Here is a 13,582-nt window from a genome sequence, read left to right on the forward strand (position 1 = left end):
CTGGCCACTGAGCAGAACTGACCATCGTGACTAGTAATAGCTCTCATATTTTCACTTTTTTTGCTCTAGTTTTATGTAATTTTGTGCTAGTATCGTAATGAACAGTTAGTGCAGACTACAGCTGAAGATCTGAAGTGGACGCGAGAAATTGGTGAGTTGTTTATTAAAATATTTTTGTGATTTTGAGTTTGTAAAATTAGTGTAGGTCAGGTGGCTTTTTGTATATCGGCTTATTTTACAATATAAACTTTGAAGTAAACTTAGTAAAGTAAAATTTGATTTTTGGAGGATTTGTTTTCCAACTTGAATTACTGAGCAATGAATTCAGTGAGCGTTTTCGTGATTTCAGTTCACATGAACAGGACTTTGTGCTGTTCTCTTCCAACGTTGAGAATCCGCCTGAGAACATCCAAATGGAATTAACTGAACTGCAGTCAGATTCTATTCTGAAGGCAAAATACAACGAAGTTCGTGTGTCAGGCTTGTATGCTTACCTGCCACCCTTGTATGTGCAGATCCATAAGCTGGCATTGAGAGTACTGTCTATGTTTGGAAGCACTTACAGTACCTTTGTAAGCAATTGGTTTCGTTAATGAAAGCTACCAAAACCCCACATCGCACAAGACTTACTGTCGAGCACCTTTCATCCCTCATAAAAGTTGTAGCTGCACAAGATTTCAAATCTGATATTGACAAACTGGTTACTAACAAGAGATGCCAAGAGTTGGGACAAAAGAAATAAATCTCACACTGGAAGACACTACAGTATATAAGCAATGAATATAATATAATAATATAAGGATCTAGCTAAGAGGCTAAGACTCTAATTGTACGCTGTTGTACGGAGAGTCTATGGAAATAAATTGCTTTTCTTTAAACTTTAAACTTTAAGTGTTACATTTTTTAAAGTTTTCAGTATTGGAAAGAAAGCTACAGTAACTTTGTATAATAGTATTTGTTACAGTGCGGCCCACTGACGCACATATGGCAGTCGAAGCGGCCCACCAATGGTAGTGAGTTTGACATGCCTGATCTACAGATTGATACGCCGGGTAGACACACGCTCAGTCTCATCCGGGTTCCTATTTAAAGGGCTGCCTCCCTTCAGTCGAGAGCAGAAGTCGGGTGGAAGAGAGACGGAGCTGGAGAGAGAAGACTGGAGGCGGCCAGGAAGGCACAAAGGACTGTGAGGCCTGGATTGAGGGGGATCAGTGCTGGAGGAACTGGGGTTTGTGTGGACGTAAATAACTTGTAAATATTGTAAATAAACGTGTGTTGGGTGCAAAAGCGATGTCCATCTGTCTGTGTCCGGGCCAGCGTTCACAATGGTCATAAAAGATCCCTGGAAATCTTTTGAAAAAGTTGTGTTTTTCCCAATTTCCTGGCTAAATTGCTCGTCATGGCCTCATTCACTCCAGTCCCCTAATCATACTGTCTTTAATTGACCGTCTCTCTCTCTCTCTCACCACCTAATAACTAATGTGTGATGAGCGTACTGGTGCAATAATGGCTGCTGTCACATCATTCAGGTGGGTTCTACACACTAGTGCTGGTTAAAGTGGTTCCCCTTTAACTATGTAGTAAGAAAAGCACTGTATAAATATAACTAATTTTTATTATTACTATTAGGTGATGAAAAGTTATCATATGCATCAATCATTGATCAGGTCCTAATCTTAGTTTAATTTTTATGTGTAATATATGTGATACATTGTTATAACATAAATATTGTGGTAACTGCTATATTTTTATTTATTTGTACAAAATTTACATTTGACAGCTATGTTCTTTGTTGATGTGTTTTTAATGTTACATTGTCTTTCTTTAAAAAACTTGCTGACAAGCTGATTTCCCTCTGAGGACTACCAACTTAAATTCATTTGAATTGCATTGAGTGCTTTAAAAACTAATTGTATTACATATAGGGACAATTTAGCCAACATAACAAACAGGAGGAACTGAACACTCTCCTTTTATGGGGAAAATTTACATTTATTTATTTATTCAAAGCTACTTGCAACATTTGAGGTGTAATTGGTTACATTTCTTTTCATTTTTTATAATTGGAGTACAGGTAGGTCAAGTGACTTGCTCAGGGTCACACAGTGCCAGGATTTGAAACCACATCCTCAAAGTCTGAAGTCCAAAGCCTTAACCACTGGGCCACACTGCCTGCCTCTTGGCAGAGAATGTTTCATTGTAATGTTTATATGAGCTTCCCTGTTGCTGTGCTCTTTATAATTTCTTGATCTCTTTTCCTCCTGTAGGTTCAGGTGTTGGAAAATGACCAAGCAAATTGGACAACACAGGTGTTCCTGACCAAAGACAGGGGTGCGCTGCCTCCTCTCTCTAGTACAGACTGCACCATTGAGGACGGAGGTACTTAAAAAAAAAAAACGGATCGCCTGAAAATCTCTGAAAGTGCCAGTTGGTGGTGCTAACCGTCTGTTTAAGGGGGTTGTCACAGCTGACAGTAGGAAAAGCATTGTTGTGCACATCTAATAAGCTCTACCCACTCTTCATCTTAAATTCCATTTCCTCCTCCTGTTTTCCAGGCTTTTCCAAACATATATATGATTACATTTTGCCTGAAGAAGGGGCCTGAGTTGCCTCGAAAGCTTTCATATTGTAATCTTTTTAGTTAGCCAATAAAATCTGTCCTTTTGCTTGATATCTCACTACATTGACTTGCTATTAAAGTCTCAGATCTCTTAATTATTTCTTTTTTCCTTAATTAGCAACCAAACAATAATTGGATACAAAACGAGCCAACACGTGACTAGATAATCTACATCCATAATATAATATCAGAAAATTAAGAAAAATTAAGATGTCCGTAATGTTGATCTGACCAAAATATTTTGACTGTGCTTTTAGAAAAAAGAAAATCAACAGTTTTTGTAAAAGCCTGGTGTGGCAGAATGAGAACAGCAACAAGCTATGCAATTAAATCCCGGATTGAATTAACTTCTGATTAAGAAACTGGTTGCACTGAAATTCATTGGATTTGAGGCCATGACATAGCTGGTCAAATGTTGGCTTCACATCTCATTTTTGTTTGGCTGCCACTTAAGGATAAAAAGAAGCAATTCAGTCTTAAACAATTATGCAATTAAAACAAAAATAAAGTGAAAATAAGTCAATTAACAGCAGAAATATGGTCACTGATTAAGAATGTAAGAACACAGCAGGAAGGAAAACCTGTAGTTACTGCAGCCCTCCAGTACTGGAACTGGACAGCCCAGTTTAGATAAATCTTAAAATGTTTGTTCTTCTCTGATTGAAATAGTACAAGTAACATAGAATACAGCCCTGTGGTGGGCTGGCGCCCTGTCCGGGGTTTGTTTCCTGCCTTGTGCCCTGTGTTGGCAGGGTTTGGCTCCAGCAGACCCTGTAGTTAGGATATAGCGGGTTGGATAATGGATGAATGGATGGAACATAGAATACATCTATGGATGGTATTTCTTTTTACTAGGCTAGGGATCTGCACTGGCATTCAGAAGGTTGCCAGTTTGAATCCCGTAAATGCCAATAGGGACTCTGCCCTGTTGGGCCCTTGAGCAAGGCCCTTAACCTGCAATTGCTGAGCGCTTTGAGTAATGAGAAAAGCGCTATATAAATGCAAAGAATTATTATTATTACTTTTCCTTTGCATGTTTCTCTCTTTGATTCTTTTACCTATTGGAGGCATAATTACCCACATCAATGTACTGTTCCTTTCATTTATTTCCCAGGTAATGCCAGTCCCCGCTTCATGCGCGTCTCAACATACACCTTTCCCAGCACCCCTGAAGCAGCCAGAATGGCTCATCTGCCGTTGGCTGCCATAATAAAGCCCTTTTCAAGAGTGCCCTTTGGTGAGGTAAGCAGAGACAAAGTTTGCAGTTCAGTTTCACATTCTGTCATTTTATAAATGAAGGACCTGAGCACCTGTTTGTATTTTTACTACATCACTGCTAGTTATGAATACTCTCAGGTGGTCTGCGGAATTTTCTAGCAAAGGCTGGCACATTGTGTTTCATTTTAGATTTATACCCAAATATTACATGTAAAGCATTCTGAAATTGTAAGGGTGTTTTAATGTACCACTTATTTTAAAAAAGCAAAATAATGTGATTTATATACAAATACAAGCATAACAAATTAAATTGTATTTTAAAAGGAACACTGAAAAGGGTGCCATTGCAGAGCATAATAGTCAAATACCCATATCCGCCTTAATAAAAGGATAAGTGCCTGTGTGTCCATCCATCACAAACTTTAATAGTAGAACTCATTGCAGTTGTCATTACAACAGATGGTGCATCAGAAACATTTATACTGCTTTTATGAACCCCATACCAAATGGCATATAACAGAGACATGCACTACAAACATTAATGCTGAGCTGTACGTTGATTAAGTAGATTTCAACCTGTCTTGAATGAGTAACACAACTAGCTTACTCATATTAGCCTAATTTAAAGTCACCAAATAACTTAACATGCAGATGTTTGTAGGCTGGGAGGAAACTGAGATTCCCAGGGAAAATCCACTCAGGTACAGGGAACGCATACAAACACCGCAGAGACAATGACCTGACCAAAATTCAGACCATTCACCCTGTGGAGTGTGGCAACAGCTCTGAACATTGCATCATCACGCTATCCCAGACGTTATTTTGTTGTCTATCTATTTAAAAAAGAAAGAACCTTTCATGCCTCTTATTTCCCTTTAATCCTAGATCAAAGGTTAACCTCTCATTTGTCTTTACAAAGATCTGGCGACTATATAATAGTATTAGTTTGTGACCCTAAAGAGAGGGCAGTCATTTATTTATTTTATAAGATTTTGGGTGAGCTAACAGCTTAGATTGCTCTTTCTATCTCTGTCGTTCAGAAATTCCCTCTTTCCTTAACAGGAGTTTCTGTGACTTCACCTGCTATCTGAGGGATTAGCAGTACAACACGCTCTATAATAAAATATTAAAAGTAGAGTGGATGGCTGGGTGGTTGTGTTTTTTTTTTTTTGCCAAGACTACTGGACTACAAAGTCGCTGGGTGGACTGAATGTTTGCTTATTTGGGTACCTGATGTCCCTTATGTCCTTGGATATTGTTCTGTTAAAATACTGAGATGAAAACAGTGCTATATCATATACATAGTAGTGCCCTACTGGGAATTGACTGCTTAATCATTTCCAAAGTGTTGCACAAGGTACAACTCAACATCTCACATTCAGTTTTTTTCAACATTGAAATGCAATGTGCTACATTAAAGTAGTAGTAATAATAATAATAATAATAATAATAATACATTTTATATATATAGCACCTAGAGCTTCTTGACCAGACATAAGGCTTGTTTACATCTCTCTGACTGACCCTGGCAGCTTGACTACAAATCCAGATTGTATGGAAAACTCATCAAAATCTTCAAAAGACTTTGTTGGACAGTTATCTTATCAAAAGATCTTAACTATACATTGTTCTCCTCTCCTTCTAAAATTCTGCAGCTAAATGAATCTTAGGCTGGAGAGATCTGTTAATTTTTTTACATCTAATATGTCTCACTTAAAGGTTTTCCAGTGTTGTTCTTTGTCCTGGTGTGTATATAAACACAGGGAACTCCAGTCTCTGTATTACATTTTGCCTGAAGAAGGCGCCTGAGTTGCCTTAAAAGCTTGCATATTGTAATCTTTTCAGTTAGCCAATAAAAGGTGTCATTTTTGATTGACTTCTCACTTACTTGATCTTAAAAAATCTTTATTTTTCCCATATTAAATTCCATTTAGAGTAAGTAATTTATACCTATATTACACTCTGCAAATTACTGAAACATAGATCATTGCCAGCTGTAGATTAGTGCAATATTTTTAACTAGCCAACCCGCGGCATACCATACGGCGCATAATCAGGCCGGTTTTTTAATGATTTTTAAGCACGGGGAGAAAAGTAACATTTGAAAAATTGGTAATGTAATAAATCGGCAAGAAAAGCAACATTGTAACAATGCACGGAACGAACCAACACACAATCGTCCGTGACTGAAAACTGGAGGACCGCCATCGCTCATGTGCCCACCTCCAACTCGTCACTTGAGTCGTTGTCGTCTTTACACAGTCCAGATGCACCTGTGACTCACGTAGACTTTTCGTTGCTCTGTGCGGTTTTGGCTGCTTTTCTATATATAATCCACCAAGACACCCGACCACGGTAGTAGCGAGGTGGGAGGGGGGTGTGCACAAAGGGTAGGGACGCAACCAGTGGGAGCGTATGAGGCACACTTAGTGGGAATTCCACGGTTTGCAGCCTGAATGGGGTTCAACGGCTTACCCACGCCTCTCTACGCCGGGTAGACACACGCTCAGTCTCATGCATAATTACTTATTGAACGCTAAACACTTCTGGAAAGACACGGTTGACTAAAACGGGTTGGTGTGAGAATACAACAGTAAGCGAATGAAAAGATGGAACTCTGGAGAGAGCATAATACAACACAATAGTGAACCCGCGGCATAACAATCACCGTATAATTATTTATTGATGGTTGAACACTTCTGGAAAGACACAGTTATCTAAAAAGGGAGGGTTTGAGGATACAACAGAAAGTGAATGAAAAGACGGAGCTCTGGAGAGAGCAACATATAATTGTCCGTGAGAGAAGAAGGCGCATGTTTGTTGCGGATGCAAATTTCTGTATGTAGCGTTTAAAACAGTTTGCTATGGTGCACGCGGTCGTGCGTCGGAACTGAAAACTCGTTTTTTAAAGACTGCTTACTTCATTGTGTTTTAACCTCAGTTGTAAAGGAATGTTTTAAGGATCCTATGGGATACCCCTCGCAAACCGTTTTACACGCTGCATATGGTGACTCACCTCCGTGAGAAACATGCCACTATGAACAGTCAATGTGGCTCGGAGGTACATGAGGCCTCTACGACAGACGAATATAAATGACGCCGTTCTTTCTGTGTCGTCGCGTCCGAGTTGGTGGGCGTGGCTCTGCGAGTTGTCGTCGTATCCAATGGTCTTGGAGTTGGTGGGCGTGGCTCCTCCTGCGTCGCCATAGGTGTCTTACTTGTCGGCTTAGTGAATCCACGCCCCTTCCGCGTGCTTTCCATGGGTGTCTTGCCTTTCCATGGGTGTCTTGCCTTAGTGAATTATATATATAGATTATCAGTCACATCAGTTCTAATCAAAACAGACATGAGATATGACCAATCGGATGTCCTGTTATTGTGAAGTTCATGCCTCTGACAAAGTAGCTTCCTTTTTGCAGTGTGGCGAACACTCACCCAGGGGATACTCCAAGTGTTAAATATGGCCCACGGGCAAAGAATGACCTGCTCAGTGTCCCATTATAAGAAAGAAGATATTTAAATTATGCTTTTGTAACGTATAGTCTAGCTGTCAATGACACAGTTAGAAACATTTCTGACTGGTTTTGATTTAAATTTGAGGTTGATGGTTTACACTGATGATTGTACACTAATAAAGCTGCCTACAGTATATAATTTGAGTAGCAATGTGGACTTAATGCTATGGAGATGTCATATGCATGGCAAGTGGTATTCCAGGTGAAGGCAGTATGTGTCCAGTCTAACACCTGCATTATAGCAGAAAAATTTAAAAATTAATTACAGGAATAAATCCTTACTTAAATCACCACCTCAATCCCGTTTTAGTTCTAGAAGGATCTGGTAATTCTAATGTTATCTAAGTAGAAGTCATTCCACAACCTAGGTGATTCCTCTGTGTAAGAAGTTTTACCTTCCTGTTTCTTCTGTTTCTCCATGTGAGTTTGGTTGCATAGTGGTTCTGGATTCAAAATACTGCTTGAGCAATGTTTGCATGTTCCCCCGTTGTTCACTCTGAGTTTTCTCTGGGGTATCCTTTTCGTCCGTGCCCCATACACACGTTAGGTTAATTGCCAGTGTTTTCCCTTTACTCCAAATAGAATGGCTCTCCATCCAGGGTTGGTTCCTAAGTAGTGCTTGGTCTTGCTTAGATAAGCTTCCAGTAACCCTGAAATAGACAAATCAACTTTGGATGGACAGATGGAAGGATGGATCAATGGATGGATGTCATCACTCCACTGTAGTCTCTTCCATTCCTTTAACTGAGAGGATTGCGATAAGTTCCAGCACCAGATCACTTCCTTTCCTTGTATTATCAGAAGCTCTATCCTCTTTTAGGTATCTAAAACATTTGCAAGTTGACTTCAGTAGTATCTGTACTGCCCTCCACCAGGATCTGCTATAGTTACGCTGGGTCTTAAGAGGTCTGCCACAGACCCATACTATGAAGTCACTCATTTCATTTTTTCCATCATGAAGGCGCATATACTTGACATTTTGTTTTAGATTCTCTTTCTGTCCTCCGCAGGCACCTCCTGCATTGCTGGACTCCAGAGAATGGGGGCCTGTGTGCTGCAGTAATTGTGGAGCTGTCATCTGCCCATTCTTTGAGTTTCAAGATTGTGGCCAGAGATTCAGATGCCCCTTTTGCACCTCTATCATCGAAGGTCAGTATGAAGTTGATATTTTTAAAAGTTTTGCTAATGGAAAGGAAGAGCAAATTAGAAAATTGTGCTTGGGAAAAATAAGTGTAAAAATGGATCAATATCTTTTATATGTTTAAGGTGAAATGGCAGTGAATCAAGAAATGTCTGAAAAAGCAAAAGGCAAATACAAGGAACATTCTCATATGCTTGTGCAGCCGGTGGACAGCATAAATATTTTTTGTTAATAGCAGGCAGGCTGGCTCTTGTAAATTTATTCAGGATTGTTTATTTTATATACAGTAACACCTTTCAGGTAATGCACAGGGGAAAAAAGGTCGGTGACCCCTGAATTAGACTATGTAGACATTGTTTCCATGTTCATAAAACAAATTCTCTGAACATTCATATATGAGCTTAAACTTAAAACTCCAGTATTACAGGGTTGTACAAGAAGGCTTATTGAAATAACAAAAAAATAAATAAAAATAAATAAAACAGGTAGTTATACTGGCATTGTTGTTTTGGGGGTGTGAAGTGATGTTGCTGTTAATTTTTATTGTTTAGAAAGTTTAAGTGTGTTTTTTTTATTTAGAAACCATATGTATTTTCACATCAATTTATATTCAGATAAGCCCTTTACTACAAATGGTAACATATAAATAAAAATATATAAAAGGCTACAAGTAAGAACATAAGAAATGTGACAAATGAGAGGAGATCATTCAATCCATCAGGCTTGTTTGTTTAGCTAATAGCTACAGTAAGCTGTCCCAGTAAATCATTCAGATGTGGAACTGGCCCCGGACACAGACAGACGGACATCATTTGTTCCTTCCAACACACGTTTATTCACACAAACTATTTACAATATTTACAGAGTCCAGTGCACAAACCCAGTGCTTCCAGCACCAATTCCCCAAAAGTAAGGCCTCTCACACAGTGCCTAGTGCCCTTCTTCTGGCCTCCTCCAGTCCTCTCTCCAGCTCCGTCCTCTTCCACCCGACTTCCGCTCTCGACAGTTAGGGAGGCGGCCCCTTTTATAGCACCCTGGATGGGCTCCAGCTGCTTCCCGGCATTCCTCCCCGGACACGCCCCCGTGTGGCGGAAGTGCCGGCTGCGCTCCCGGAAGCCCTCCTGGTGTCCCCAGTCTCCTTTCCCCCAGCACTTACGGGTGTGGCAGAAGTGCTGGGCTCCAGTGTTCTTCAGGCACCGGGGCGCCGCCTGGCGGTGGCCACGAGCCCCTACAGGGTTGGGCTTCCAAGCCCCCTACCCGAGGCCACCAACAAAACCAGGGCGGTCGCCCCCTCGTGGTCGGGAGGAGGCACCAGCCCTCCTCCGGTCCCTTCGGGCGTCCCGGCTGGGCTGCACCCTCAGCCGCATGCCACACAGATTAAAAGGTTGTTAAGGTTTCTGCTTCAACTCCATGTCTCCTTAGTTTGTTCCAAGTTCCTACAACTGTTTGCTTAAGGAAATACTTCCTGGCTTCAGTTTGAAATGCTCTTCCCCTTAACTTGCACTGATATCCTCGAGTATGTGATTCACCCTTAAACTGAAAGAATGTTTCTAGATCTACTTTATTATTACTTTTTTAATTTTTTTTTTATTTTTTTTATTTATTTATTAATTTTATTACAATCAATACATAGCAATCAAGTTTAAAAAAAAAAAAAGAATTATGTTAAGAACAGATCGATCCCCACCCCTGAGAGAGAGAGCAAGCCAAACGGTGTAAAATTTAAGGCTTGTAAAAATACCTAAATTAATAAATTCTCTGTGCTTTATAAACTCATTTTAAAATATTACTGATTAGATCCTGCCATGTTTTGAAAAAGGTCTGTACGGATCCTCTAACTGAGTATTTGATTTTTTCCAATTTTAAATAGTATAACATATCAGTTTTCCACTGACTTAAAAGAGGAGAGTTTGGGTTCTTCCAGTTTATCAGAATAAGTCTGCGTGCCAACAGTGTAGTGAATGCAATCACAATTTGTTTGTCTTTCTCCACTTTAAGACCCTCTGGAAGAACCCCAAACACAGCTGTTAATGGGTTAGGAGGGATTGTGAGTCCAAGGCTGTCTTAGAGGTAATTAAAAATGTTTGTCAAGAATAATGTTAATTTGGTGCAGGCCCAGAACATGTGACCCAGTGAGGCTGGGGCTTGGTTGCAACGTTCGCAGGTTGGATCATGCCCTGGAAACATTTTGGAGAGTTTTAGTCGAGACAGATGTGCTCGATGTATAATTTTAAGTTGTATAATTGTATGCTTTGCACATATGGAGCTCAAGTGAATTCTCTGCATTGCTACTTTCCACTCCTTTTCTGATATATTAATTGAGAGGTCTAAAAAAAAAAAATGCTTTATTATTACTTTTGAGGATTTTAAATAAAATATTAACTGCTTGTAAAACAGAAGCATAATAAAAGTAGAATCAAACATTTTGAAAAACCGTGGATGTGGATGATGAGGCCAATGACAAAGAAGAGGAGTTAGTTACATGAACATAGTAAAAGCCTTGGGGTAATTGTATTTGAATTGTGTCTGTAAATTTCTTGTAGATGGTCCTTTAACGACAAATTTTTTAAATCAATGATTTCCAATAGCTCCAGGTTATCATTTAGTTTGAAACCGAATTGAGTCCAAGCTTTAGACATTACATTTGGCTTCAAAGTAATATCCATCTTCAGTGTCACTTGTTTTTTCACATTAACTATGCAACGTCTTTTTTTCCCCAAGGCAGTTATAAAAAAACAATGTAATTGTAACTTACACAAAAACTGTCCAATAAATGCAGAGAATAATTGAATCCAATTAAATAAATTGTGTGTACAACTTTATTTGACCTGATTGGTCCATGCAGATAGTGTGGGTGTCGCCTATGTGTAGTTTAGTGATGTTTTTATATTGTTTGAAATGAACACTTTAGTCATTGATGCCTCATTACATTTTATTATTGCAGCGTGCTCACTTTCATTGTTCAAATTTTGCCATTAAAAAGCCTAGTAGGTCAGATGTAAGATGAATAAGTGATGTGAATGAAAGTGACACTTTAGATGGTTTCTCAAAAGTGCCCCCGGTGAAGATAAAATATCCTGCAACAGGCTGAAAGATTGTGGGGGTCTTACACAGCAGTGGCTTTTAAGTTCAGTTTTGGGGACTCCTTGTTGCTGCAGGTTTTTGTTACGTCCAGTTTCACAAACAGTGAGTCATTTTTACTTTTAATTGGTCTGATTATTTAATTAGCTGTCTTTTCTAAATGCAAAATAAAAGAAGAAATAAAGTGTGTTAGTGTTACATTTAAAATTTATAAGAGTTTTAGAATTATTTGTCTTTTGCCATGAGAGTGTCATATCCATAATTTCACCTTAACCCGTTTATCTAGTAGTCAGGTGTCAGGCTTTGATTTCACAGACAGGCTAAGCCAGGATTCACCGCACACGTCATTTATAATTAACCTACTCAAAGACAGCAAACAGCCATCACGAAGGGAAGCACAAACAACTCTCTACTCACTCATTATAAAACTAAATTATAAATGTTCTTATCTCTCAAAATGTGCCAAAAGCTAATGCAAAATAATGGAGTTGCATTTACTCCATACGAACATACGAAGTTTGACAGATGGAAGGAGACCATTCAGTCCATCAAGCCCGTTTGTTTAGCTCATAGCTACGCTGTTCCAATATTTAATCCAGATCCTTCTTAAAGGTTGTCCAGGTTTCTGCTTCAACTGCATGTCTTCATACTTTGTTCCAGATTCCCACAACTTTGTGTGAAGTTGGATTCAGTTTTAAATCGTTTACCCAGTACTATGGTGTTGTACCGTGTTAGCCATTATGGATGTAGTGAGAAGTCAAGCAAAATGACACCTTTTATTGGCTAACTAAAAAGATTACAACATGAAAGCTTTTGTGGCAACTCAAGACCCTTCTTCAGGCAAGATTACCCAAAGATGGGGCCTGAGTTGCCTCGAAAGCTTGCATACTGTAATCTTTTTAGTTAGCCAATAAAAGGAGTAATTTTAATGCATTTCCTGTGATGCCCTTAAGAACATGATTTCTCCTGGATCAACTTCATTAATGCCTTTGAGGATTTTAAATATCTGGATTAGGTCCCCATGCGGTCTCCTCTGCTTGAGACTAAACTGGTGTAATTCTTTGAGTGTGTCAGAATCGGACATGTCCATAAGTCCTGGGATGCACTTTGTTGCTCTCCTCTGCACAGCCTCAAGTGCTGCTATATCTTTCTTGTACCATGAGGACCAGAACCGGACACAATACTCCAGATACAGTCTTACTAGTGTATTATATGGTTTGAGCATAAAATCTCTTTACTTAAATCCAACAGTGTTTATGATATAACCTAACATACAACGTGGATGTATAAAGTTTGGACATCCAATGTGCCTAGTGCTCAGGATGAATGTCTTCTTGCTTTACTCAGTGAGATGTTCATTCTTTCTGGTTGTGTCTCTGGCTGCAATGGCTGTTGTGGGACATAGACAGTTGATTTGCTCAGATGTTTATGTCTTTTTCACTCTTCCTTGCAGCATTGAGCCAATGGGGTGTCAAAAATTAAGGGCCTCTGACCTCTTGACCAATTCCATCCAGGTTCTAGCTTTCTTCTTAATTTTTTCATTAATCAATGTTTTAGCCATGACAGTAATCTCAAAGAAGCTACCTTGAGATTTTACACTTTCAGCCCTTAATAAACTCAAATGCCCTTCTTTACTGGTCCTAGCCAGGCTTGCAGCAAGCCAAGCAGTTCACTGTGAACTTTGTTATGTTTTTTTTGTAATACGTTCTTTTTCAGTATTATACTGTGTATACAGTGAGGCATAATATATTGGAAATATACAGTACCTCTGCATATTCCATTTTAGCTCATTTTGTTCAAAATAAATTTGGTAAGTTTTGATTTAAGTTGAAGAGAAGGTAACAACCAGGGAATTAATAAACTAAAGTTATTGTGAAAATGGCATTGAATAAGCAGGAAAGAGTCCAAATGCCAAGGGATCTAGTAGCAACATGTGAACAAAACAGACACATAAACCAAATCTCAAAGTCCGAATATACATCCAGAGTCTTCTCTGAACTGCCCTTT

The 13,582-nt window shown here is 39.2% G+C and overlaps 1 protein-coding gene across 1 annotated transcript in view; it reads left to right on the forward strand.

The window, feature by feature from the left end:
- si:dkey-13n15.2 (protein transport protein Sec24C) overlaps positions 1 to 13,582 on the forward strand; it is a 92,777-nt gene that overhangs the window by 25,989 nt on the left and 53,206 nt on the right. Inside the window, exons 5-7 of the mRNA XM_039768422.1 lie at positions 2,268 to 2,379; positions 3,735 to 3,862; positions 8,364 to 8,502. Of these exons, the coding sequence (XP_039624356.1) occupies positions 2,268 to 2,379; positions 3,735 to 3,862; positions 8,364 to 8,502 (379 nt within the window). The remainder of the gene's footprint in view (positions 1 to 2,267; positions 2,380 to 3,734; positions 3,863 to 8,363; positions 8,503 to 13,582) is intronic.

This window comes from Polypterus senegalus, chromosome 11 (genome assembly GCF_016835505.1).
Source record: "Polypterus senegalus isolate Bchr_013 chromosome 11, ASM1683550v1, whole genome shotgun sequence".
NCBI classification, from domain to species: domain Eukaryota; kingdom Metazoa; phylum Chordata; class Cladistia; order Polypteriformes; family Polypteridae; genus Polypterus; species Polypterus senegalus.